Source organism: Parasteatoda tepidariorum, chromosome 6 (assembly GCF_982258835.1).
Source record: "Parasteatoda tepidariorum strain Cologne lab strain chromosome 6, Ptep-v5.0, whole genome shotgun sequence".
Taxonomy (NCBI): domain Eukaryota; kingdom Metazoa; phylum Arthropoda; class Arachnida; order Araneae; family Theridiidae; genus Parasteatoda; species Parasteatoda tepidariorum.
In genome coordinates, this window is record NC_141760.1 from 43,166,289 (window position 1) to 43,193,692 (window position 27,404).

The following is a 27,404-nucleotide window of genomic DNA, read 5'->3' on the forward strand; positions in this document are numbered from 1 at the left end:
AATTTTTAAAATGAACAAAATTGAATATGAATATTCTGCTTCTGAAAAACCATTTAAAAATTTATTAAAAAACGCTGAAAAGTATGCATCGCTTGAGATGTTTTAAGAAATATTCTGAAATGTTTTCTATTTATGTATTTCTCAACCCCTCCCTTTATTTTTGCTAGTTAAATGTTACGTTTTATAATAAGCGGAGGAAATCTCTTTTTTGACAATTACGGGAAAATGCACTATTATCAAAATTGATAGTTATGTATGAGTGAAATGTGTTTTAAACAAGCATAATTATTTGATAAAATACATGATCATTAAATATAGCAGTTTACTGATAAATAAGTACAATAGTAAAAATTAATGATAGAAACAATTGTAAAACAAATATGGAAAATTAAAATGAGTTGAACAAATTCTTTCAAAGAGATATGCTATAAAAAAATCTGTAAAAAATATAAATGCGTAATCAACTTTTGGCGCCCTCTTTAAATTTTCAGATGCCAACGCAGATTTGTAGGATTAGTGCGAAATAAAAGTGGTGGCAGCTAAGATCGCTCCAAAATTAATTCATTGCAAGTTGGCAACTGTGCCATTACTGTCTGTGTGTATCAGTTTCATTTTTTCACAGTTTACAATTTTCATGAAACTTTTCCGTTGATAATATTTAATTGTTATAAAAATGAGAGAAATAAAATTGACTCGAAATTTTTTTCTCTGGTGTATGTCTGTTGTCTACCTATCAGCATTTAGTTCTTTATATGTGCAAATACCAGGTTTGTGGTTAATATTTTTTATTCACTGTATATCTTACATTTTGTTATATGCTATAGTTATATTTTATAATGTTTGCGTACATTATATGCATCCTAACGAAGAATGTAAAAATATTCTTTATTATAAGTTTGAAAAAATTATCTAAATAAACTACATAAATAAATTTCTTATTGTCAAAATATAATTTTGCAATACCGGTGAACTTAAAAAGTACTGATCAGCAGTTTTCTAATTAATTGTAAGTGATGCAAAGTGAAGTTTTTCGTATATAATCGCCAAGTATATAACCACTTGAATAACTATGAATATAATCTCTTATATTTATATTTTTTTGGAAGTCGGAAAGTCTTACAGAAACATTTTAAAAAAATTCAAGTTACAGGAGTCTGAAATGAATAACAAAATAAAAAGCTAATAAATATTTTATGAAAATTACGTAGAAATGCTTTAAATGCATGTTTTCTACAAATAAGTAATTTATTAATTTTATTTACAAAAATTATACTGAACTAAGTTTATTTACTTAAAATAATATTAAATTTGTCAAAAACATTGTTTTGTTATGTTTTTACCATTTTTTAATTGGAAGAAAATTCAGAAATTATTTTTGGACAAAAAAGAAAATTTAAACAGAATATTTTGTATTCACTCATAGAAAGGACTATAGTGATTAGTGTATATAATATACTGAGTATTTTAATTTTAAAAAAATACATTCTTTATAAGGAGTTACAATTACTAAAAATTAAAATTTTTCAGGCATAAGGTTTTGAGATTAGGTTTGTATGTTTTTTATGTCTTAGTGTGAATTAAATTTGAGTATAATGGTAATAAGAATATTTTATATATGCAGCAAATGTCTAACAATAATGATGTATGAAAATATAATTCTTAATTTTATTGAATTTTATTCGGGATTTTTATTCAAATTTTTTTATTGCACAGCTATTTTATGTCTATTCATAACTTTAATTTGCTATGAATTATTTTAAATAATGTCAAGTTTGACTATACAAAATCAATTAAGTACCAAAAATTTTTTACTAATAAAGTTTAATAAACAATTGTGTTCTGTAAGAATTATTTTTTTACACTTAAAAACAGGTATTTTATTAATCTTTAAAATAGATTTTAAATGTGAAAGAATATAATGCAATTAATATTTTACCTAAAAGCATTTTTGCAATGTGGATCAATGTGCTAAGCATTTTTTTATGTGTTTAAAAGTGTGGACCAAGATACCCTTTCTGAGTATAAGTCACATTGGTGCATTTTTGTTGGTAGTTGGTCCAGTTATTTGTTTGACGGAAATTGTTCGTTGCAGTTTTTGTGAAGATTTTGATAGTAGTAGTAATGATTTTTGGTACATTGTGCTTCCTGCAACATAGGGATTTTTACCAGAGAATTTAATAAAATTTTTGAAGGAAAATAATTGTTGCTTTTTTTTTAGAAATATTATAAGATACATTATAGCCATTAAGATATCAAAATCATAAAATATAAAGATTCTTCATTAAAGGGATGTAGAGATGCATTATCTCTAACATGAAGATTTTTGTTAAGTTCATTAACGATCGGACCGAGGCATGAAACATAACGCCAAGAATTCAAAATCAAAAGTTATTGAATTGTTCCCAACAGACGGATAAGAGCATGGTAAGAGATCCGTAGTTGGTGATTTATTGAAAAATAAAATTTCAAAAAACAGTGGCAATGAAAATTATTAAATTAATTTTGAAAAAATTTGGCTATCGTTTAATCGCCATAATAAGATTTTGGAGTAAAGAGCTAATAGGAATAAGAGTAAAGTTTTGGAGTAAAGAGTTAGGAATAAGAGTTAGATTTTGATGTTCAATTTAGTGGTGACAGTGAACTAATAAGTTTTACATTTGTATTGAATTAAAAAGTTAGTGTTAAAAAGAGAATAAAATATTTATATTAGCTTTGTAAAAAATAAAATAAAAAATTGAATAATTGGTTTAATTTAATTAAAATTAAGTTAAGAATGATTAAAAAAAATTTAAGAAATTAGAGAAAAAAAATCAAACTATATGGTTAATTTTTTAATAAGATAAAGAATAATAACTAAAAAATAGACCAGCAAATTCTAGTTCTCCCATTAAATATAGTCAATTTTTTTAATAATCAATCAATAGACAAAATACATCTTTTTTTTTTCTTCCATTATGCACTTCTTAGAAACCAATGTTTTTCTAATTGTTATTGGTTTTTCATCCTACTTTTAATTTAATGACTGACAAGTAAATGTGTTATTTACACAATTAATTTTTATAATTTTTTGTAGGTCTTTTTGGAGATAAGGGAATTTTACCTGCTAGAGGTATTATCTCGATTGGTAAGTGTTTTTCTTTCCATGTGTTTAATTAGTATGTACATTATATAATTTTCAAACCTGCACAAACTTTTAAAAATTATTTTACTTTATTGATGATTTTATTAATTTTTTTTTATAGAGTTGTGATAATACTAGTTTTTTGTCAAAGTTTTCGAAAAGAATTCCTATTTAAATTTTTTACTGTGTACAATTTTTAAAAATCTAAAAAATTTTAAACATTTACGTTTTTGACTATACAGAAAAGTCAAGAGTTTAATATAAAGTATATAAAAATATATCTTACTGTTGTTTATATTAGCATTATAAAAAGTTTTTTTAGGGTGTTTGTCATGACAATTAGTAGAATAATATACTTAGTAAGCATGATCAATTTTTTTTCCTTCATGACTTTAGAACCAGTCAGTGTGGCTTTTCAGTGTCTTTTTTTTTTTCTTTCCCCGGGTTATCAGCCGGATACGGATTTTCGCAGTTCTATTTTTATTTCTAAATTGTTACAAATTTTGGAAGTGAGTAATCACTTCCAAGGATTATTTGTGCTGATTTCGAAGTAAATCCAAATAAATTTTTGGCAGTTATTACTAAGGATATCCATTCAGTGATAGGTCAAAAACAAAATGGGCAGGTTCAGTGTCTGTTAAGTTTTCAGATTGTGTGCCATCCTAACTTATAAAAGAAATAATCTATTGTAAATGTTTTTTAAATCAATTTCTAAAATTTTCCTAATTTTCAAGAATTTAGACTATGAGATATATAGAAAATTAAACACTGATATAAATATATTAGAATTTGTCTGTCGGCATCAGGACAGTGCATAAATTTAAGTGATTTATCTGGTTAACTCTCCGTGTTTGGCTCAATTTTTATACTTTCCAGTCCTGAAATACAGGGCGGCAATTTTTAAGTTACTTTTAGTTTAGTATTTTTCATTTTAAGTAATTTTTTCACCACTAAATATCAGAAATTATAAGTATGATATAAAATGCAATGTTAAAGCATCAATCTACTGGTTACTATATTAAAAAGTAGGCGTTACTCTCTTCCTTCAACGAATTTTTCTATATAATTTGCGAAATTCCCGAACCCTCTAGTGCCACCTAATAGCGAAAATAAGCATAAGATGATGGTTTTGGATGATGGTCGTACACGGGGAAATGGTGGAATCCATATTGAAATCAGGGGGAAAATTTCTTCGCCCGCGATTTTCACGTGACCCGTAGTGGGGGACGAAACAGATACCCTGCTGAAATCGCGGGAGCCGTACGCGGAGGCTTAACTGGAGTCCTTCGAATAACTATAAAAAATATATGTTCTTGATTTCTTAAAAACAAGATCTATGTTATCTTGGCTTCTTTTTTTCTTCACTTTTATGTGTATATTTGTAACTTTAACTTCACTTTTTAAAGCAAATATTTATTTTAGAATCTGGAGCTGAAGTTATTAAAAAGAAAGCTGAGCAAGTTCCAACCCTTCTATGGCTGGCTCCAGCTCTTGGTATAGATGTGCATCTTATGATGGATCTCATTGCATTGCTAGGTATGGTTATATCATTTGGAAGCATGGTATGGGGTAGAATGAGAGATATATGCAACTTTACCCTTTTGTGGATTTTGTATTTCTCACTATTTCAAGTAAGTGAATATATATGAATCTGAAACCACTTTTCTTTTTTAAAAAAAATCTATTAATTCTAATATATGATTCTTTTACAGATTGGGCAGACTTTTTTGTGGTTCCAATGGTAAATAAAATTTTATGTAATTTATTTTTTCATTCAATAGTAAAAAAATTGAAGATTTGATTCCCCTGATTTTCTAATTAAATACAGATGTAGAAAATCTGGTTCGTCACACCGCAGAAAATTTCCAAAATGATATTGAAATTCTTATAAATAAACTCTTAAATAGTTTGCTTTGTCTACTAACATATTTTGAGAATATTGAGGCACAATGGCTCAGTGGTAAAAGAAGCTTAAATCAGGGTTTGATAATCAGTAGTAAGCTAAAGAACAGTAACTAAAAACTATTACTAGTATGCAGTAATTTTACTGGTTTATTTACTCTATTAGAATTTTGTTTTTTTAAAAAAAACTAAAAAGAATAAAGCAAATTTAAAAATAACAATATAGCAATTGTGTATGTTCACATTTGGGATGAAATATGCTATTTTGTTACAAAAACTGACCTAAATATGAAATTGAAAAACCAAATTAACATACCATCATTTTAGAGTGGTTGGAAAAAGCGTTAGTAATCCAAAAATGTCATGCTACTATTTCCGAAAAATTTTGAACTGCTATTTGCAAAAATATTAAGGATAATAAAATCTTTCGTTTAAACATTGTGGTACATTATTTTGAAGTTTCATATCTTATGTTAATATTTCACAATTTTCTGCCTAAGACATTGGGATTAACAAGGTACATATACTCTATTTGTTATATTGATTTCTAAATTTTGGTTAATTCTTCTGTAATTTTGATCTCTTTAATGTGTTTGTGTGCATGATTGACTGCTGTTATTGTTGTTTAATTCCTTAACCTGTCAAGTAATTAATATAAATATGGCCTTTCATGTTTATGGAATTCAAATTATATTATAATAGATTGGCATTAAACATTCTTACTGCATTTCTACATGAATTTCTACATTTAAAATCATTAACAAAAGTTATTTTACTTGGTAAAATGTCTAATGTTTTATATTGTTACTTCTTTTATTAGGGATACTTTACTACTTGAAGTTGGTTTCTTGGCTATTTTGGTAGCGCCTCTAGGATTTTTACAAAGCTCTATAAAGACTGGATTCTTTTCATCTTTACCGAATCGACCTCATGATATCATATCAATGTGGATGGTTAAATGGTTACTATTTAGATTTATGTTTGCATCTGGTATTGTCAAACTAACTAGTATGTGTCCAACATGGTGGGATTTATCTGGCAAGTGTAGCCTTGAAGGCATCCATAATTGTTTTTTTTTTTTTTTCCTTTTCTTTTTATATCTGAGTTTTAATTTACAAGTAAAATCTACTTTCAGTGTATGCTTTTGATATAAGCTTTTCAATGGTAATGGTGACTGTCAGTAGTTTAATTTCAATTTTAAAACAAAAAATATTTTTAATTTATAAAGGATTTTTTTTTTAATTATTTGAATTTTATTCTCATTTTGTGATTATTGAATAATTATATACTACAATGCATATCTAAATTTAAAATGAGTGGATATATATTTTTATTGAATTTCAAATAGTTTAAAAGAATCAAATTATAGAATACTGTAACATATAAATTTCATTTCTGACTGTATGATTCTTTTTTCCCTTTAGCTTTGTATCATCATTTTGAGAGTCAGTGTATCCCAACTCCTCTAGCTTGGTATGCTCATCATCTCCCTCAATGGCTCTTGAAATTAGGAGTTGTGGGAACGTTTGTCATTGAAATACCTCTCCCATTCCTCTTCTTTGCTCCCATCCGTTCTCTCCGGATCTTTAGTTTCTATGCTCAAGTGAGTAGGGGATGAAAAAATTTAAAATAAAATAAGCAGGCTGGAAATTCTTTCTCATTACCATGATTTCCCACTCATACTGAAAAATATTGTTATTTTTGGTTATACAGGGTTCCCACGGTCCTTAAAAGTCCTTAAAAACTGCTTAATTTTTATTTTGGAAAATAAGGGCCCTTAAAAGTACTTAATTTTGGTATAAGTTTTTTAAAAGTCCTTAATTTTTTACCATCACTAAGGATAAGCAGAATGTTGCATAAAAATTTAAATATATTCAACTAAAAGATCCTCAGATTTTAATAATCATTTTATTCAGTTAACATTGCAAATTAATATACTGTTTTTTAATTTTTGTTCAATTTTTGGTTGCTTTAAAATTAGTTCATGTTTTTCACCAAAATGTTTAGTAACATTATGTAAAGTTAATTCATAATAACATGTTTGGCTGGAAATAATTTTGTTAAAGTTTATCATAAAAGTAATGATAACACGTTTGCTGGTCTAGTACGAAATATAAAAACTTCCTGTAATAATTTTTCAATGTTTTTGCCAATTTTCTTTATTTACTTTTTTTTAGTATGCATGAAAAAAATTGCTTTTATACATGAAAAAATTTCCTTTTTTACTTTTTTTTTAGTATACATGAAAAAAATTGCAAATCTTAATTTCTGCACACTTAATTTTACAATTCAATTTCAATGAAATCATTAAAAATGGAATACAGATTAGTTTAATGTGTTAACTTTTATAATCTAAATGACGTTAACTTTTAACAATCTGAAATTTTTTTCTTCAAAAAACCCGACCCGGGTTTGCAAAAATAGCCTGATACTTCTTTGCCGAGCCCTGTTAATTAATACAATTATATCAGTGCTTACATTGTAATAAAATTATTTATTATTATTGTTTTTTTATTGGTGTTTTTAGAAAGGTAAATAATTGGCATTGTCACTGGTTGCATAAGTTCTTAATTTTTCAAAAAAGTGCTTAATTTTTGCTTTGCTAAAAGAGTGGGAACCCTGTTATATTTTTCAGGGTGCGTAGCGTTTTTAAATAGTGCTTAAAGGTGCTTTTTTCATGGAGTGTTTTTAAAAAGTGCTTAATTTTCCCTTTTTCAAGATGAGAATTTTCCTTTACAGTGTTGATTTTCACTTCGAATTAATATAAAAGACAGAGTTCACATTGTTCTATTCAACGTTTTCACAATTACTTCAACCCCAATCTATATCAGTGTATTGTCAGTCCGTAGCATATGAAAACGCCATTTGTTTTACATGATTTTTGACAATTGTCAAAAAGAATGCCAAAGGGTTGTTTTTTTTTGTTGGACATTACGGTTAAAACGAGATAAAACCGTCAATTGTCAAAAACTTTGCAACCCTGTCTAATTATGATATTTTTTTAAATTGCTTAAAAATATTTTTTGAGTGCTTGAAAAATGTTTAAAAGGTGCTTATTTTTTGTTGAATAATTTGGCTAAGCACCCTGTTTTTGTAGATTTTGAAAATAGCCACACTGCCAAACATTTTCTATCGCACACTTTTCAATATGCATAAAAATTAATCAAATAAAACTTACAATTTATAGATGCATAAAGATTGAGGTCAAGTGCTGCTAATTTAGATTTTTCTTTGTGACCTAATAGGGAATCATTCATTAATTAAATTGTGTAAATCATAAGTTTTGTGAATTTGGTTTCCATGGTCCTTTTTGCTATCTAATTCTTTTCCATCTTTGTATTATAAGTTTTATTTTTATGTTAATAGATAAACCCCATGTATAACAAACCGGAATTTATCAAAATTCTGAATTTAAAATGCAAAACAAAAAGTTTTGAATGGTTCAATGTTAGTAATATATTGGAATGCACTCTTTATATGAGTAATTTTTTCACTTTTTCTCAAATTTAAGAAAGAAAATAATTTTTGAAACTTAAAAAAAAAAAAATATTCTGAAACCATAAAAATTTACCCAGTACACTATCAATTGTTTAAAGTTATCAAAGGTATTTTGTCACATTATTGTGAGGTATGTATGAGTGTCATTTAGAAATATTTGAATCAATTTTCTAAGTTATAGACATGATGGACCTTCAGAGAGAAAGAGGAAAAATCAGCCCATTGCCTCGTTTCTAGAAGATTAGAGATTTTTTTAAAGGGGCTGTTGGAAAATTTATAAAACTTTTAAATAAAGTTTCTTGAGTAGGATGTTTTTTATATAAAGTTTTTGTACTTACAGGGCTAAATTTTTTGTACAACTGTGCAAAATATTTTCTAGAGTAGTAGACTGCTAAAACTAAATCTTACAGAATGTTTGGTAGTTTTGCTAATATTTTAAAAGCCTCACCACAAACAAACAAAATGTCGTTTCTTATGAATTTTTGAATAATTTATGTGTAGCTGTGCGAAAAGGACTTTAAATCAAATTTACAAAGCAAAGATTCATATACTAAAGCATAAATTTACCTACCACTAGATGAAATTTTCCTGAAAAAGTAGAAAGTTGACAACCGTGCACTAACTTTGAATTCAGCAAATATGGCAATAAGGAAAATAATAAAAAGAGGAAAAAATTATTCTCACCAATAACCCTAGTGGAGTCTCCTCAGTATAGATTTAAAGGAAGTGATACACTTTGATACAGTTTTTCTTTTAATTCACACCATAACAATGTTCCATATTTTTCTTTTCAAGCACTTCACATAACTTTCGATTTAAAATTTTAAAGCTCGTAGCAAATAATCTCACATTGCCCAATAATTTATTTTATTTTTTTTATTTTTAATTTAATCTTCTTACTCCTTAAAGAACTATTTTTCCACTTATCACTGCTCTTTCGTGTCTTCAGAGAACCTTTGTCTGTTTCCAGTTGGTTGGTTTATTAGCCAACCATCTTAAATATCTTCCCCGACTAAGTATAACTCATTGGTGAGAACCAAGACCCCCCCCCCTCAACTCTAATGCATCGAAAGGTACAGAGTGATAAAAAACAACTGTCATCATCCCTAACTGGCAACACTTTAATTATTTGCAGAGGCTTCCCATTCTTGCTACCTTACCTGTAATAATGACTTAAGTTAATTAAGAATGCGAACATTTATAAACCTCGAAAAATTAGTGAAGTTTAAATAGAAGCAATGTTACACCATTCTTCTTGCCAAAAGTTTTTTTAAAAAAAAAAAAGCATGCTGTTACTGTAGGTTATTATTGCATAGCAATTCTTTTGAATAAATTTGCGGCCCCAAGATTAGATTTTAATTTCTTTTCTGTTTTTTTAAACCTGCTTCCTAATTGTTTTTAAATTAAATCTTTTAATTTTATTTTACATGCTTTTCTTTTTAACTTAAACAAATTTTTAAAGAAAAATTATTTTATCTTTTAGATTTTCTTTCAAATACTTATTATTCTAACTGGAAATTTTAATTTCTTCAACATACTCACCATTGTCATGTGCTTGTCTTTGGTCGATGATGATTTTCTTTTGAGCCTTGTTGGTCGCCCGACTCCAAGTAAGTTGTATTTTTATATGTGTTTTCAAAATAAATAAATCATTGTATTTTTAACTTATCTTTTTTTTTTTTTTTTGTAGCTTCTAAATCATCTAGTGGTGCAGCTCTTCGATGGACTAGAAAAATTCTGACCTTAGCTATAGAAAATATTGTTATTTTGTGTATTGTATATGGCACAATTAAATACTTCTCTCTGAAATTTCAACCTAGTTGGACTATTGATAGTAAAATTGGTAGGTTATTTGTGAATTTTTAGTTTTGGTTGTAGTAATCCTGTTTATGTTCTTAAAGTTGGCTGCCCAATTTAACTTACCTATCTTTACTATTATTGTTACATTAAATCAGCTCTGTGAAATATTTTTTTTCATAACATTTATTCTTTTCTTTTGAAGCATTTTATTTTATTTTCAATTATAAAAAAAATTTAATAAAATTTTTTTTACATTAATCTGTTTTTTTTTTTTTTTATAAACTTAATTGCATATGTTAATCTAGAAAATCAGTCTGCAAAAAGTTTTTAAAAAACTTATTTTTTTATTTAAATTGCTATGCTGTATTCAAAATGAACCTTTCCCAAATCATTCACTAATGCACCTGTTCAAGGGTTTCAACAAACAATTAGGTGTACTTATTATTACATTTGTTTTAAAGTGTTCTGGGGGAAAATTATATTTTCCCTATGAAATAAAAAAAAGGCCACTTTCATGTAATTGTGAAATAGAATTCCATGAATAATCAATAATATTTGTAAAAAAAGTGCATTATTTATTTGATGTAACTAAAATATTTTATTGCATATTTAGATTTCTTTCATTTTGGCATAACAATAGTGAATAAAGTAATCTTCAATGAATTAGATACAGTCAATAAAAAACATGTCAAAGGCTATTTCATTTATTTATAATGAAACTCAAAAGCATTATTCACAATTCTTCAGGCATTTGTGACCCTAATCTCACATGTGTGTTATGTGGTGTTCAAACACAAATTTAGCCTTCTTAACTAATATTTACTCATATTTTTGTATGTTTTATAATTATAGGATTCCGGTTATATCTAGATTATCAAAATAAAATTAGTAAGTATGAGCATATTAGTTGTTAGGATATTCCAAAAAATGAAAGTCATTAAAACTTGTATCAATCAAGTTTAAAAAAAAAAAAGTTAAAAGCTACAATTTATATCATTTAAATCTCTAAATTCATGCAGTCACAGTTGGAGAATATTTTAAATGTTTTGATTCTTAGAATCTGATGAAAAATTTCTGTAAATTTCCTTGCTAAGTTATTACTATTTGCTTTTGTCTTATAAGTTTGATTGAAAGTGGCACTGCAGTTATTTTAACTGTTTTAGCATTTTTTATACATGAGAATATTTTATGCCTAGATTATATTAAATTAGAGATGCACAACTTTTTTCTGAATACGGCATCGCGTGAAGGAAAGAAAAAATCAGATTTTCAAGTGTTGGAATTAGAGTTGAGTAATTAGAATTATAATAGAGTAGTTTTTTTTTTTTTTTTTTTTTTTTTTTTTTTGCTTTCTATCTAGATATCCTTTTTTAAAAATATTTGTTTTTATCAACACTTTAAATTATGGCAGGGCAAATAACAGGGTTTCTATTCGACTTTATTCTACTCTTTTTTTAAAAAAAATATGATAGTTGGAAAACTGAGATGTTTAGCTTTAAAATTTTCTTTCAAAATTTAAATTCAATTTTTGTTTTGCTTTTGTATATATATTATTTTTTATAGGTGTCTTATCATTCCACTGTATGTTTATAGATCATGTCTCTTTTAACGTTTTGTGGGTAATTTTTTCTCGAAAAATATTTTTGGCATAGAATTTTATTTTAAAAATTAAGATAGTATTTTTTTTTATTTCTGTTTATATTTTTTTAACTTCACCACTTTATTTATTTAAAAAGCGGTTACACAGTTTTTTTAAAATTTATCTTAATATTGAATTATCCTTGTTATCTTAAATATTTTTATAATAGTTTTATTTTTCTTCCTTTACCTCATACCTATAACATAGCTAAGTTTTAATATTTTTCTATAATGACTAAATTTATTTATATGTAAAACTATTTATACATATTTATATATATGAAAAATCATTAATGATATTTATTATTGATTTTTTAAAGTAAAAAATGTTGCTATTCGAGCATCAAGTATTTGATGTTCGGCCAAATCACTATACATTACATCCCTATTTTTTAAACTCGAATCATTAATATTTTTGCATTTTCAGGTGTGGTAAAATTATTTAAATTTTTTACTAGAGTTTTTGTATTTGTTTAATTTTGTAAAAAAAAGTATGTATTTATAATTTTTGTGGTGATCTCAGTTCATCGCAGTGTCATCAATCAAATCCAAATACATTTACTTGGTCCTGTATAAACTATATTAATTTTAAAATACATACATGCAACTTTAGGCAATTTATAATACATACCTCATAATCATTTGCCTTGTTTACATCTAAAACTTTTAAACTCAGTTGTCTGGTAAAATTTAATAGAAAACTCTCAAGAATTTCTGTTTTTAGAATTTATCATTAGGAAAAAAAAATGAAGAAATTTATCATCAAAATTAAATTCTTTCAAATTATAAACATTGTGAAAGTTAGCAAACAGAAATTTCTTTATCGATTATTTTAAGATGTAAAATGTTTAATTACAATAAGAAACCATTTTAGTTTTCAATAAAATTCAGAATCAGCATGGGAAACCTATCAAATGTTATATTAACAGAATTTTTTTATTGTGAATTAAAAAATTTCTGTTAATTTTCTTTCAAAGATTTTTATTTCTATTTGCAGGGATGAGATTTTTCCGCTTTTTAGCGGATTTCCGCCTTTTTCACTTTTATCTCTTGAATTTCAGCTTTTTATCAAAAATTCAGATTTTTTAATAAATATTCCGCTTTTTCAGGAAATTCACAGATTTTCAAAGAGAAACAGAAAATTCAAACTACATAGTTACCAATCCTTCCTCATTTTTACTTATTTTAGCTATTTTCTCCCCTTTTACATGCAGCAAATGAGATTTTCCGCATTTTTACCCGCCCGCCAGATAGCTCCGATTTTCGTAGTTCAAACGACGCTGCTTCTGACAAGCCTTTTAGAGGTCCCAAGCCTGGAATCTGCTAATATCTCGATTCGTATTCACACGATTTTAATATTTATTTATTATTTTCCTAACGGCAGGCACTGAACTTTAACGTTTTTCACCGAGGAAGATGCCAGAAATGTTACTCATTTAACGTTATCCAGTGGGCACCTGTGAACCTAAGTCACGGAGGCGAGCGACATTACCCACGCCACACTGCCACATACCTGTTTTACAGGGCGGGCCACATTCACACAATAGAGAACAAAACACAGAGTGAAACATCCATGCCCTGCGCCGGATTCGAACCAGCAGCCAATGGCTTGCAGTCAGGCACGCTAATTACTCGACCATCGGCCGGCACGATTTTAATATCAAACATAGCTTTTCAGATTTGCGTGATATAAAAGTTGCATGTTACGATTCTTATTCACTCGATTTGAATATTGTACGTTGCGATTCGTATATACGAGATTTAAAAATCCGATATTGTGATTTGTATTTACGCCTTTCTAAGACCAATGTAGCGATTCGTATTCACGTGAGTTTAAAATTCAATGTCTTGATTTGCTCATGCGGTTATAATATCAAACATTAATTTTCGTATTTATATGGGATTTAAAAATAAGACATTAAAATTCACATTCTAAAAATTATGCATCATAATTCTTATTCATGCAATATAAAAATTACGCATCATGATTCGTATTTACGCGATCTAAAAATTATGAATCGTGGTTTGTATTTGCACGTTTTGAAAATTCTATATCCCAGTTTGTATTTTCTATTTTTCAAAATCGTATATCTAGTTTCATATTCATGTGATTTCAAAATCCATATTTGTTATTCATCTTTAAGCAATTTTAAGATCAACTATCGCGATTCTTGTAAGAAGTAAAAAAAATTTTTAAAATTAGTTACTATAAAGGTGACTGTTTTTCTAACGACGATTATTAGTATCAACATCTGAGAAACTGGAAGGGAATATATTCAAAACTAACATTCTGTGCTTGCAAGGAAGAAAAAGTAAGATTTGTCACAAAATGTTTGAAGATGGACTAACGACGAAATATAGCAAACAAAAGCAATCACTTAAAAAGTGATTTTTTTTTTTTTTTTTTTGGAAAAGGAGTTAATTAACTCATCAAAATTTTAAATTATAATTGCTGTTATTTATGCTATAAAATGCAAAATTCTTATCAAATGAAAAATAATTATCTAAACAGTTGCTGATTGTCATTTAATTTTTCAAACTAAAATAGCAATTTTGTATGTTAAGGAGTTACTATATATTTCTACTTCACTGTTATTGATATGTTTCACAGGGCTCTAGTTAGATTAGACTATAATATGAACATAATGATTCTGCCCATTGTAGTTTTTTGTCCCCAAAATAATTCAAAAAGTAATATTACTGATACATTTGCTATAAATCACATAACAGTATTTATTAAAAGAAATGAAATATTTATGTATATACTCAGTAGTTTAAATTTGCTAAACCAGGTAGTTTTTCAAGTAATAAGTCTCTTATGTGAACTGAGGAAAAATATAATTTCCAGGTTTATTTTTTCAATTGGTAATTTTTATTTTCACTAAATGTTAAGTATCAATGTAATCATTTATATAATAATAGATTAGTACACAATTGTATGTCAACACATTATTTATTATCTTAAACTGTCTGGAATTTATTATTAAAGGGTTGCGCTTGCGTAAAATTTACCAGTGTAGAAATTCAGCTTTTTTGCCTTTTGGCTAATCTCATCCCTGTATTTGATTCTTTTGTATGCTGAATAGTTAAGGTTTTTATTTATAATAGTTAATATTTTTATTTATACATCATTTTATAATTAATTACTTTTTCAGAACCCCTGAAATGTTCATCTGTTACTTATTTTACTTTTAGGTTTTTCTGCAGCTGAATTTAGAAATACACTATCAGAAGTTATGCCAGCAACTGTTTTCATTGGTGCTTTTGCTCTGTGTGCTAACATTCTACTTGCTGTTTATAAGTAATTTTATTTATCATTTTAGCTAGCCCTTTCTTTCTTACATTGGAATTTCATTTTTTGCTACATTTCACATGTTTTTCAGAAGAAAAAAAATTTATGTTGCGTATTTTTTAGATTACAATCATGTTTTTATGCAAGTTACCTAATATTTATAGAAAGAAGGGGTATGTTTTTGTCACCCCTCTCTCTAACTAATTCAGTGTTACAGTGAAACCTCCAGGAAGGATTACCTTTATGTAGCGACCTCCTCTATTTACTGTCACTTTTGGGAGGCACAGAATTTTTTTCCTATAGACTTTGTGTTGAAGAAAACCTTAAGGAAAGACCATTAAAAACTCTCCCAGTGATGGGGCAAAACCTCTGCACCAAGTGTGGGAAAGGTTAGATTATGAAACATGAAAAAATATCAAAACAAAAAAATTGTCAAACAAATATATAGATTAAAATGTGTTCAAAATATTTTTGACTGGTTTTTATTTAGAGAGATCTTTTTGACGTTATCTGAAAGAGATCTACAACCTTATGTTGCAGTCGAAGTGCATTAAAGACTATGCTCAATGATCTATTTTTGGAGTTGAAAGTTAAATTTAAAAAAAAAAAAAAACTAAGCATCTCAAACAAACTACTTCTCATCTTTAAAAGCTAACTGATTTTTATGGTATAAAATTAAATGCAAATGGAAGCAAAAAAACATAATTGTTTATTTAAAATGGCTCTATCGTTCATAATTTGTAAAAAGATTTTTTACACATAATTATAACAGTAGCTATCATTTTTATTGATGCTAATTTTTATTCATCAATCTTGTTTTATAAGTGATTATACTTTTTAAATTTTAGTTCAATTACTGAGCCTGGAATTTTCAAAAAATTGTATGCACTCATTGGAACAGCTTTTGTATCAGTTGCTGCTCTGTGGCTTTTTACCATTAGTGTGGTACGCAATTTTTATTTACTAATTTAAAAAATTGTCAGTTCCTATTCATTACTGTGAATCCTATTAATTACTATTAATAAAATATTGTCTTAAAATATTGGAGGAAGTACTGTATATTGTGTATTTTAATTGAAAGCAACCCAAAATGACCAAACAAACTTCATTCAAAATTGTAATTTATAAAATCTGTTGTTTGACCAAATGTCTAAATTTCGAATTTGTGTTAAAATATTATTTTTTTAATCTAATAACTTATGTTTTATGTGATTGGCAAAAAGCTGATGATGGAACTTAATTAAAAATTATAACTTCAGTTTCAATTTTTATCACAGAAATATTGTCAGAAATAAAAAATTTATAATTATGGCTATTTTTTTATATCTAATATTTAATAATTGAAAATGAAACTGATAAAAAAATTAAGATAAGTTTCAAAAGTATCAAAAAATTCTTACTAATTTACTTTTATTTCTGATATGTTTTTTGTTATTTTAATTTTAAATATGTTTTTATAAAATAGTGTACTGGAGCCTATCAAACTGACTGCCAAATCAGTTATTATTCAATAAAAAGCTAGTTTTTTAATCAATTATCTACATGTACTATATTTTTAATAATATTTTCATTTGCTTAGATTTTTTTCATTTTAATTTAAGGATTTTATTTAATATGTTAAATTGTGTCTAATCACCTTTCATGTAATCTTTTAATAACAGAGATGCTACTCTGGTTAATGTTAAAATTTCGAAAATGTGACTTGTTAAAAGTAGAGGAAGCATTCAAAAATTAAAAGTAATTGAAGTCATAATTTTAGGTAATTTTAAAAAGATAAAGAAAATTTTGATTAAATCAAAAAAATCATTTAATTTTTATAAGATCCATTTACTTATTTATAATTTTATGAAGATGTGGTAATGAATCTAATCTTGTATGCTAGATCTAAGTTATTTCAAACATTTTTAATTCATTTCTTTTGTGCAGTTCTTTTGAATCCTAATAATAATTTAATAATTTTCTAAATTGTAACCTAGACATTGTTTATTAAATCATTTTTTATGCAAATGTTTAACTTCATTTAAAACTGTTGAAACACTTCTTTACTTTAAAACATTAAGATCTGGTTAAGAAGTATTGAACCCACTTACAATTTTTAATTAAATATTGAATCTTCACTTTGACAATTCCAATTAACAGTTCAGGAAAAATAAAAATTTCAAAACAGTTAACAGCAAAGTCATTTATTTTTGTTATAATTTTGTTTCAGCATAACTTCCCTTCTGTATACACGTTACCTGTATCAAGTCAATGTATTAAATAGTATATTCAATAAATATAACATCTGAAAAATTAAAAATATACTACAAATATCTACAACTAAACATTGTAACGTAAGAGTAACTAAAATCATACAGGACTAGATGGCTATGACACGTATATCAATGTAAAGATTTAGATGCCACCAAAACACTAACATGTTAAACAGTTTAGTCACCATAATAAATGACTTGTTTTAAAAATTAAAGAGCATATAATCTTATTTATTGTTATTATTTTAGAGAAGAGTATCTTAGAGTTATTGAAATAGATAGATGGTGAAAATTTTCCTCAAATTCCTCGCTCTGCTTAGAGGAAGCTAACTGAGAATGCCTTATTCTGCACTTAGCTGTAATGTCGATGAGACCCAGAAATTCTTAATAAATGTTTGATCTACTGCTGCAAGATCTTATTAAATAAATTTTTTGAATTAACTTAGAGACACTGTTCAATACTTAAGGTACTGTTTTAAAGATACCATGCCTGCTAATAATTGTGCAACTTTAATTTTTGAAGTTAGTTTTTTTTTTTCTTCCTGTTAAAGATTTTTAACATTATCTTTTAAAAAATTTTCTTAGAATAAAATCTAAGCAGTTCTATTTTTCATGTTTTTTTAGGTCCCTCATGGTGCTTTAGATGTTCAATTCCGCAACAATTTGTGGCCTATAGTTCACAGGTGGCATAAACGTGTTGAAGAATTCCACATATCTAATTCATACGGTCTTTTTAGAAGGTGAGATTACTGTATAAGTCAACTTTTCAAACTTCAAATGTTCTACGAAAATTAGCAGATGAACTTAACTATGCACCTGCAATCATGAAATATTGATGCATTAAAAAATGAGATAGATATGAATGACTCCCTATCAATTAATCCCTTTCAAAGGCTATTTTTAGTATGTCATATGCAATTAATTTTGCATTTTCTCTTATATTTAATTTGCATATAAAGATTTTTTTTAGGTTACATGCATACTTGTAATTGCATACATAATGATAGAATAAGAAATGTTCAGATAATTTATTTAAAAGTATGTAAAAAAATATATCACAATGAAAACTTTTAAAACATACCATAATGCTACAAATTTGTATATTCCATAACATCTGTGTTATTCTGGTCTCACTCATTAATGAATTCTACTACATCCTCAGTCTCACAAAAATTGATCTTCACCTTTGCACACTTTTTGAAAGATTTTACAGCAACTTTTAAATTTTCTTTTGCGAGCGAATGTATCACATCCAGAGTGAATAAGGTGAAATATTTTTGAGGTGCAAAAAATTTTGTAGTTCTAATAATTTATATATATTTTGATTTTGAACATTTTCGTGTTCGATTTCTTCTCCCAGTCAACTTAAACCCCCAAACAAAATTTTTCTGCCTGTAATCAAAAGTAGGGGATAGACTTTTACGCTGAGATAAACAGTATATGTTATCACTATTTCAAATGTTTAAAAGAGACCAGCAAACACAGAAGGATTTCAGATTTATGGTCCTATATAATCAAGCTGGATACATTTTTAAATAAAATTGAAATATATTTCTGGAAAACAAAACAATCTATTTATTATATACCCTTATACTCTTAAGTTCAAACTTACATACTAAAGCTTACTTGCATACAAAATTTACTGCTTTCAGACTGACAATGTGGTTACGCCAGAAACTTTTGTTTTTTTTTACGACAGCAATATTTGATTGATTGAAAATGCTAAAATTAAATTCTGATGAAATTAAAAAAATTCTACTCGCTTCATTTGAACAATATTTAAATTATCTGCAATTTATAACTGTTGCTGATGTGGAATTTTTTTTTAAATTTTTTTTTTATAGAATGACTGGTGTAGATGGCAGACCTGAAATAGTTATTGAAGGCAGTAACTCTTTGACAGCTGGATGGAAAGAATACCACTTTCTATATAAACCTGGTGAACTATCCCAACGCCCTCCTGTTTTAAGTAAGAAATCTTTTGTTTCATGTTCTAATTTTTATATAGTACATTTTAAATTTTGTTGTTTCAATTCTATTGTTTTATTTATTTTTTTCAAAATTTATCATTATATTATCAATTTTAAATTTATCAAAATCAGAGGGTTTAATTTTTTTTTAAAAATATTTCTGTGTACCTAACAAACGCCTATTTTTCTTGAATTAAAAAAAAAAATTTAAACCCTCTGATTTTGATTTTAAAAAAAAAATTGTGTTGCCTCTGATAAACACTTACATTAACTTCTAGTTGACAAATATTTTGGTATAAAATAATTTAACCTAATAAAAAATAAATTGCATTATAAAAAAAGGGAATCTGAATTTTTTTTTTTTTTTTTTTTAAGAACAACTTTTTTTAGACATTATGATAGTTTCCTTTATGATTGAGAAATACGTTTATAAATTCCCGGACCCATTTTGATGTTTAATAACTCATAAAATAATGAAGATATAAACAAACTTAAGGCATTTATTGATGGAATAACTCATATGTTTTCCTTTTCAGATTTGAATATCTTTACTTTTGTAAATATCGTATGCACGTGTGGTTAGTTTCAGATAATTTCATTTTCCAGTCTAAATATCGTCTGCTTATTGATTGCATATTTCTCTCTTTTATTTTTGGCGACAATTGCAATGTTATGTTTACTTTTGATGTGTTTGTTCTATGTAGTACTTTTCTATGTCATGTTTTATTTCGAGGGGGTATTAAGGAGAATGCATACACCACAAGAGAAAGCACAGATTTTATGGTGGCTCATAGAAACGAAATCGATAGTGCAAGCACAGAGAAATTGCAGAAAAATGAACCAAAAAGATCCTCCATCCAAAAGCAGCATCTTGCGGTGGAAAGAGAATTTTCTAGACACTGGAAGTATCACAGATAAGAAATGTTCCGGACTTCTATAGTGATGACCTAAAAGCCAGAATTACAACCGCAATAGCCTCTGTGGATGCCGACATGCTTGCTGCTACCTGGCGTGGAATTGACTATCAACTTGATATTCTCCATTCGACTAAGTGGGCACCCATGGAAGTTCATTGACAAGGGTCATGAAACTTTTTGAGTCTATCTAACCATTTATGTTATTAATTTTAATCTATCTTTATTATTTTATGAGTTATTAAACATCAAAATGGGTCCGGGACTTTATAAACACCCTGTGTATTGAAGATTATGTTTTAAAATTTGCAAGTGGTAAGATTTTTATTACCATCATGTTTTACCTAAAAAAAAATCCATTTTTATTCTATTTTTTTACACTTGTATAAAAAATTTGCCTTGATCTTTCACTTTGCTCTTTGTTTGCCATTTGAAAAAATCAGAAGGAAGCATAAGATTTTTTTCATATATATTTATAAGTGCTGTAATTTATTTTGTACCTGTTACTATGTAATTTTTTCAATTGACTATTAATTATTAAAATACTTTATGTAAATTTTTTATTTAAAAAAAATTACGTTCATCAAAGTCAACTAACCCTTTGTAAAATATCTTATGTTTTATCCTACTTTTATTACAAATATTGGTACAAATTTAGGTCAATGATTATCTTCATGCGTAGATCAATGTCTATCTTCATGTGTCACTATTTGCCCATGTCTCAATAAAAACAGACACTAATTGACTCAAATTTTTTAATTGTATTTAGAAGTTTGACATTGTGGCTTTTTTTCATTCATATTAATAACTTTGATTCTACAGTTCCCCATCAACCACGTCTGGATTGGCAATTATGGTTCGCTGCTCTTGGAACATATGAACACAATCCCTGGTTTGTCAGCTTAATGTATCGTCTGCTAGATGGAGAAAAAGATGGTTAGTATTTTTTTTTTTTTAGATATGCCTTTAAATATAAGTATAATGGTATAAAATTTCTAATGTTTGATCTGTAGTTTTTGACAATTATTTTTCATTTGGAAGGTAGGGCGAGAAAGCACATGGATCATTTAATGCTCATTTAGTCCTTAAGTTACAAGTTATGCACACCCCATTTATTGATTAATGTAAAAATTATTCTAGATCATACCCATTTTTTTATTAGTTTTAAATTTTTTCATGCAAGAAATATTTTTTTCTTTAATTTATAAATTTTTGCAGTATATGTTTTACTTAATCTACTGAATTTTACAAAAATTTACTTCTAATCACTATTACAAATTTATAACAAAGAGCAATATTGCTATAATTTCTTTTGTTTTCAAATAATTTAATGAGTTGGAAAATTATTAAGACTAATATTTTGGTCTAAAATTTAATGCTCATAAAATTAAACTGTTTCAATAAGAAGATATTCTATAATAATGTGTCTTTGTTTTTTCTGTTAGTCTTAAAACTCTTGGATACTGAAAGACTACCATTCCCACCAAGCAAACCACCGAAATATATACGTGCTATACTGTATAAATATAGTTTTACTTCCCCCAGTGGTTCATCCAAGTAAGCATTTTTATTATTGTATTTTTCTTTCTTACTATTATAAATTTTTCATGTAAAATTTTTATTTTCAATTTAGAAAACCCAGCGATTGGTGGACTAGACGTAAAGTACGTGAATATTTTAGCAGTGCTAATATGGATGAAAAGCAAATGAGTGAATTCTTAGATGCAGCTAGCATTCCTATGGTAAAAATATTCTTTGTTTTCTTATTATGCTAGTCTACTGAGCAATGCACAACTTTTATATAAATATGCTGTGTCTCTATAAATAACCAACAGTCCCTAATTTATCATAAAGCCTTAGAGCACCAGACCTAGGACTCCCTCATTTTTGGAAACCCCTTAAATGCTGCCTTTTTTTTTTTTTTTTTGCTTGTTTGCTTAAGAATTGTTTATTATGATATAAGCTCAAATTTATGTCCGACTTACGTTCAAACTTTTTAAAAATTATTCAGTATAAATTCAATTTTTAACAAACAGGTAAATTATGTCCAAAGTAACGACCAGGAAGCCTCTGACATTTCTATGCCTAGATCCTTCGCATTTCCATATTAGGCCATGAATACCAGCTGTCCTTAACGATAAACATGTGCAAGTACATTAACAAAATAAGGTTATTATTCATTGGTATGGTGTGCCCCAAGTTGATTTAAGGCTTCCGTCTAAATGAAATGATCAGTTAAAAGTTAAACATTTTGGTTAAGTGAAATACAATGAATCTTCATCTTTCAAAAACCAATTTTTTTTCAACTCATGACAAGAAAAAATTTGCTTAATCAATTTTAAGCTAGAAGGCTTGTGGCGAATTGTGGAAGCTGCTTAGACACAAAAGTGTGTTAGAGGAATTTTTTTTTCTTCTCCAATTTGTCAAGGAATTTTATTTTGCCTTGAAAAAGGGGGAAAAAGTGCTTTTTTTTAAAAAACAGGTAAAAACTGTAAAATAATCAGTCTTAGAATTGTCAGTAACAGTAATCAATTATTGAGATTTGAGTTATATAATTCTAACATCTAATAATATTCTTTGTTTTTAAAATTCCACATTTTAGTGTAACTTTTCCATGTTCATTTTTCCATGTTTTCATTCTTTTACTCACAAATTAATATTTAACTTCACAAATTAAAATGTCATAGTTGTCCAATAAGAAATAATGTAATATGTTCAATAAGAAATTGTATGGTATAGATAAAACAAGATCTCAGTTTACATTAAAGTTTTCCTGAGACACCTGGAAAAGTTAGGTTTTCTGAAATTAAGTGGGAACCCTGATTTCTTCATGTTTTAAATTTCGCATGTCATAAAAACTTAGCTAGTAAAGTAATAGGACTTCGGTAAAATAAACTGTGTTTGTAACTATGGTTGGTAAAATAAGCTATGTAAATTATCACAATAACTTCCATACAAGAGATTAAAAACCACAAGAATTTATGATGTAATCTCACTTGGCAAATTTTTTTAGTGTTTTCATTGTTAATAAAAAATATGTGATATAATAAAATATAAAATGAAATAAATATCCTCATGTATTAACTGTTAACTGTATAAATTACCATTAAAGTGCAAGTATTGAACTTACATAAGTTTCATTATTTACTAAAATAAAATACAAATCGAAGTTTGCTGATAAGCAACATAACTGAATTAAACTTATGTAGCTGCAGGTTTTAAAAAGAAAAACACATATTTATGCTGCATCTTGTATTTTGTGCAATGCATTTTTGCAGAATAAAATTTGTGTTTTAAATATTAGGCTATTTTAGAAGTACAATTTTAACTTCTTTTCCTAAGTTAGCATTGTATTCTTTGTAATAGCATATTCTGTATTTCTGATAGTTTTTGTGCTATTTTTCCAGGAAAAAACACGCTACCTGCGAGTTACAAATGCGTTTCTAAAGAAAAGTTTGATCCAGATAAGAGATTACATTACATCAGTTCAACCTACAACTTTTATATGGTCTTTAATTGGTACTGGTTTCTGCATCAATTTCATTGCTCCAATTTTGAGGCTGTAAATTTTTTTTGTAACACTGGCTTGTTGGAATAAAAAAAGGACTTTTTTTCTAGAATTTTTCTTATTCTCTAACATTGGATGCCTTGTGTGAAATGGAATCCAGAATTTTTCACCTTATTAACTAAGGAAGAAAAGCATATTTTAAGGCTTTCAGATAAATAAAATGCACAATGCAAATTTCACATTTCTGTATGAATTGTACCAAAACATATTTTTTTGCATATGTTAATAACTTAATGAACATTTAGAGCTTAGGTTTTATATGTTAAAAAGCCTTAAATAATTAACTCAAAATGCATGTTGCCTTCAGATTCATTTGCCTTTTTCATAATATCTCATGATTTCTTAAAGCAAGAAATATTAAGGATTGTTTAAAAATCCTTAGCTTATACTACTGATATTTTCCATTTGACTTTCTATTTTTGTTAGACTTTTGATCATTTTTAATATTTAGTTTTTTGGATAGTTAAAATCTATGAATATGAAATGGGGTTGAAAAATTTATTTTTAATTATCAATTTATTGTTTTTTTTTCTGTAATTGATAAAATTTTATTTTTTTAAATCGAATCTCTTACAAATGAACTAACACAATGTTTTATACCTTCAGATTTAAATTACTAAATAGCTTTTGAAGTAGGATAACTTTGAAGGGAAAGAAATTTTTCATATATAATTAAATTGAACACTGTTACTAAAATTGTATTTCTTCAACTCATCTGATAAGTAAAAAAGTCTTACTATTTTGTGAACTCATTATTATAAATGCAATGTAGTACTAAATATGTGTATGCCATGTTAACAAATAAGTTGCATTTTTTTTCTCATGTTATGTAACATAATTACTTTGCTCAATATCATCCAGTTATTGGTGAATTTTAAAGATTGTTTAATCATGAAGCAAAAAATTATCCTATTATTTTGATTTGTAATATGTAAATAATAAATACGTATTTTGTTTTTATAAATTAAATATACTTTAATTTCTAAAACCTTTGTCAAAAAATTTTTATATTAAAGCTTTTTATAGTCATTCAGTTTCAATTGTCTCTGCTTATATATTTTTATGATTTTGAAGTATTAATTTTTGATAAAATGAAATTATATTGTCTGGTGATCTGAAATGTATCTAGCTGATAATAAAGATAATTTTCTATTACCATTTGACAAATTATGTCTTTTACGGAAACATGATAAAATGAAAAAGGAATATGTACTTTTGTATTTCCTGAGCTAAATTTTTTTTTATTAAAAACAATAGGTGCCAAATTTTTCCGTTTTATTTATAAATGAATTTTAAATTTCTTAAAACTAAAATTGATTTTAATCTTTAATGCCATTATACATGATACTTTCAAATTTTTGTGAGAATTTCTTTACCTTCTAACTTTTGATTTAAGAACATAGGGTGAAATATTTTTTTTCATGAAAAATTAGTTTTCAATGATGCAACTAAACTTAATGTTCAATTCAGTTTGCTGCTGCAACTTAGATTCCTGAACTAAGTTGTGTCAATTAAGCAAAAATCTATATTTTTTTGTTTACCAATGGCGAAATTCATCTGAATATGCAAGCAAAACTTAATTCCTCAAACCTCCCAAATGAGGATTTCAGCATTTATGAACTATTTTTCTAAACGTTTTTAAGGGAAACAATATGTTAAGTAGCGGTAATTTTTTTCATGTCTTTAATCAAAAGTTATTAGGTAAAAAAACTCAAGTGTTTTAGAGACATACTGCCTATTTTTATTTCAATCATTTTAACTTAGTAATCATTTATTACTCAATTTTGATTGCTTTCTCATTTTTATATCGTTGAAAACTTAAATTATGTTTTTATTCATTATATATTAAAGAAACTTTTTTTTTAGCTTTTGTTAAAAAAATTTAAAACATTTATTATATTGACTAATACTACAATTAAATCCTTTTTAATATAATTAAATATTAGAAGAAATATCAGGCTTTGTGATGTTTTTTTGTAATCTAATCATTATTATGTCTTAATTTATTGTATTTTTTTGTACTGTTCTTTCTTGCCTTTATTAAATTTTTAATATATTATGATTTTATAATATATTATCAATAAAAAAAATTTATTGATAATTTTCTGACTACTTTAATCATCAAGAATTTTTAACTCTTATTTTATATAATTTTTAACAAATAACTAAACTATTGATTCAAATCTGACTGGTATAAATTTCAATTTGTTTAGAAATAGAAAATAAATAGTGCTCAAAATCTTTAATTTTACTTTTTTGTAAATATGTGAATATTTGATACTACAGCTCATTTCTTGTTGTCTGCTTTCAATTGCTGTGAAATTGCCATTGTACTATTCACTGATAGTATTTTCTTTACATTTCTAAATAAATGAATTTTCTTTTATTTACTATGTCTTAAAATTGTATGCTGTAGCACGATTTTGTGATACTGCTTACTGCATTCAATGATAAATTACTGCATATTCTCAAATGTAAAAAAATTATTTTGTACTTTAAAAATGTTTTAAATCTTTTGTCTGTTTATAATACTGGCTAACATTTAAATTATGTTGAATAGTAATTTATTTAGTGATAAATTTATTTTTTTAAATGAATGCTATTTTGATACCTACTTTTACGTTTGTTTCATTTTTTTCTGTTAAAGTTTGTAACCTACCATTCCTTTCTTTGTTTTGAAGATTATTTGGTAACATAATAAATGGATTCCCTTTTCATTTTCTTATGCTCATTTTTTGTGCTGTCTACTTTTTTTTAAAAAAAAAGAAAAAGCTAATTTTATTGATGATTTGACTAAGAAGTTTATAACAGAACAATAGTCCTGCTTTGTACTTAATTCTGGTTTATAAATAATTAAATTTTAATAAGATTCTGTGAAGCTGGAATAGTAGGTTTAGGAACAGTGAATATTGTTTATTAAGTGATTTCTGATGATTCTAAGAGAGAAAAACTGATATATTTTATAATTGAATCATTTCTATAAACAGCCTTGGTTTGCAACAGGCTGTAGAGCCACAGAAGACGACTAATCACTCTTAACAATAATTAAGAATTAAATGAAATCTTATTTAGTAGACTTTCTTTACTGTGGATGTGCAATAATCGAAATATTAAATAATACTATTCAGCAAATTTTCAAATTTCAGTTTTGCATGCATAGGGAATGAATAACATGGAAGACAGTCTACGGTCTTATGCTAGTTATTGGTTACGTTTACAATGGATCGTTTTATCCTTAACTGGTGATCAACACCCAGTTCTCGTATTTGCATGAAAGGGGTTCGGACAGTCACCATTCGCTCATAGGTATGGTTCAATTCTGTCAACCACTCTGGTACTTTTGTGAGGGACAGGCTTCATGCTTCGTTTGCGAACGGAATCCTTCCGTTTTTCTGTTCGTGTGTAACGCTTAAGGTATTCCCGTCTACGTTCTTTGGCTTTTCCAGCCT

The 27,404-nt window shown here is 26.7% G+C and overlaps 1 protein-coding gene across 1 annotated transcript; it reads left to right on the top strand.

Moving 5' to 3' along the window:
* The first annotated feature begins 499 nt into the window (after positions 1 to 499).
* LOC107445681 (lipase maturation factor 2) lies at positions 500 to 26,672 on the top strand. Its single transcript, XM_043051694.3, has 16 exons — positions 500 to 767; positions 3,074 to 3,124; positions 4,544 to 4,752; positions 4,834 to 4,862; positions 5,844 to 6,061; positions 6,448 to 6,626; positions 10,005 to 10,131; positions 10,212 to 10,364; positions 15,155 to 15,260; positions 16,100 to 16,196; positions 18,128 to 18,243; positions 19,348 to 19,472; positions 21,210 to 21,323; positions 21,833 to 21,944; positions 22,021 to 22,129; positions 23,795 to 26,672. Exons 1-16 carry the CDS (start codon positions 674 to 676, stop codon positions 23,951 to 23,953), a joined length of 1,998 nt encoding a protein of 665 aa, XP_042907628.1. The 5' UTR covers positions 500 to 673; the 3' UTR covers positions 23,954 to 26,672.
* Positions 26,673 to 27,404: the final 732 nt, after the last annotated feature.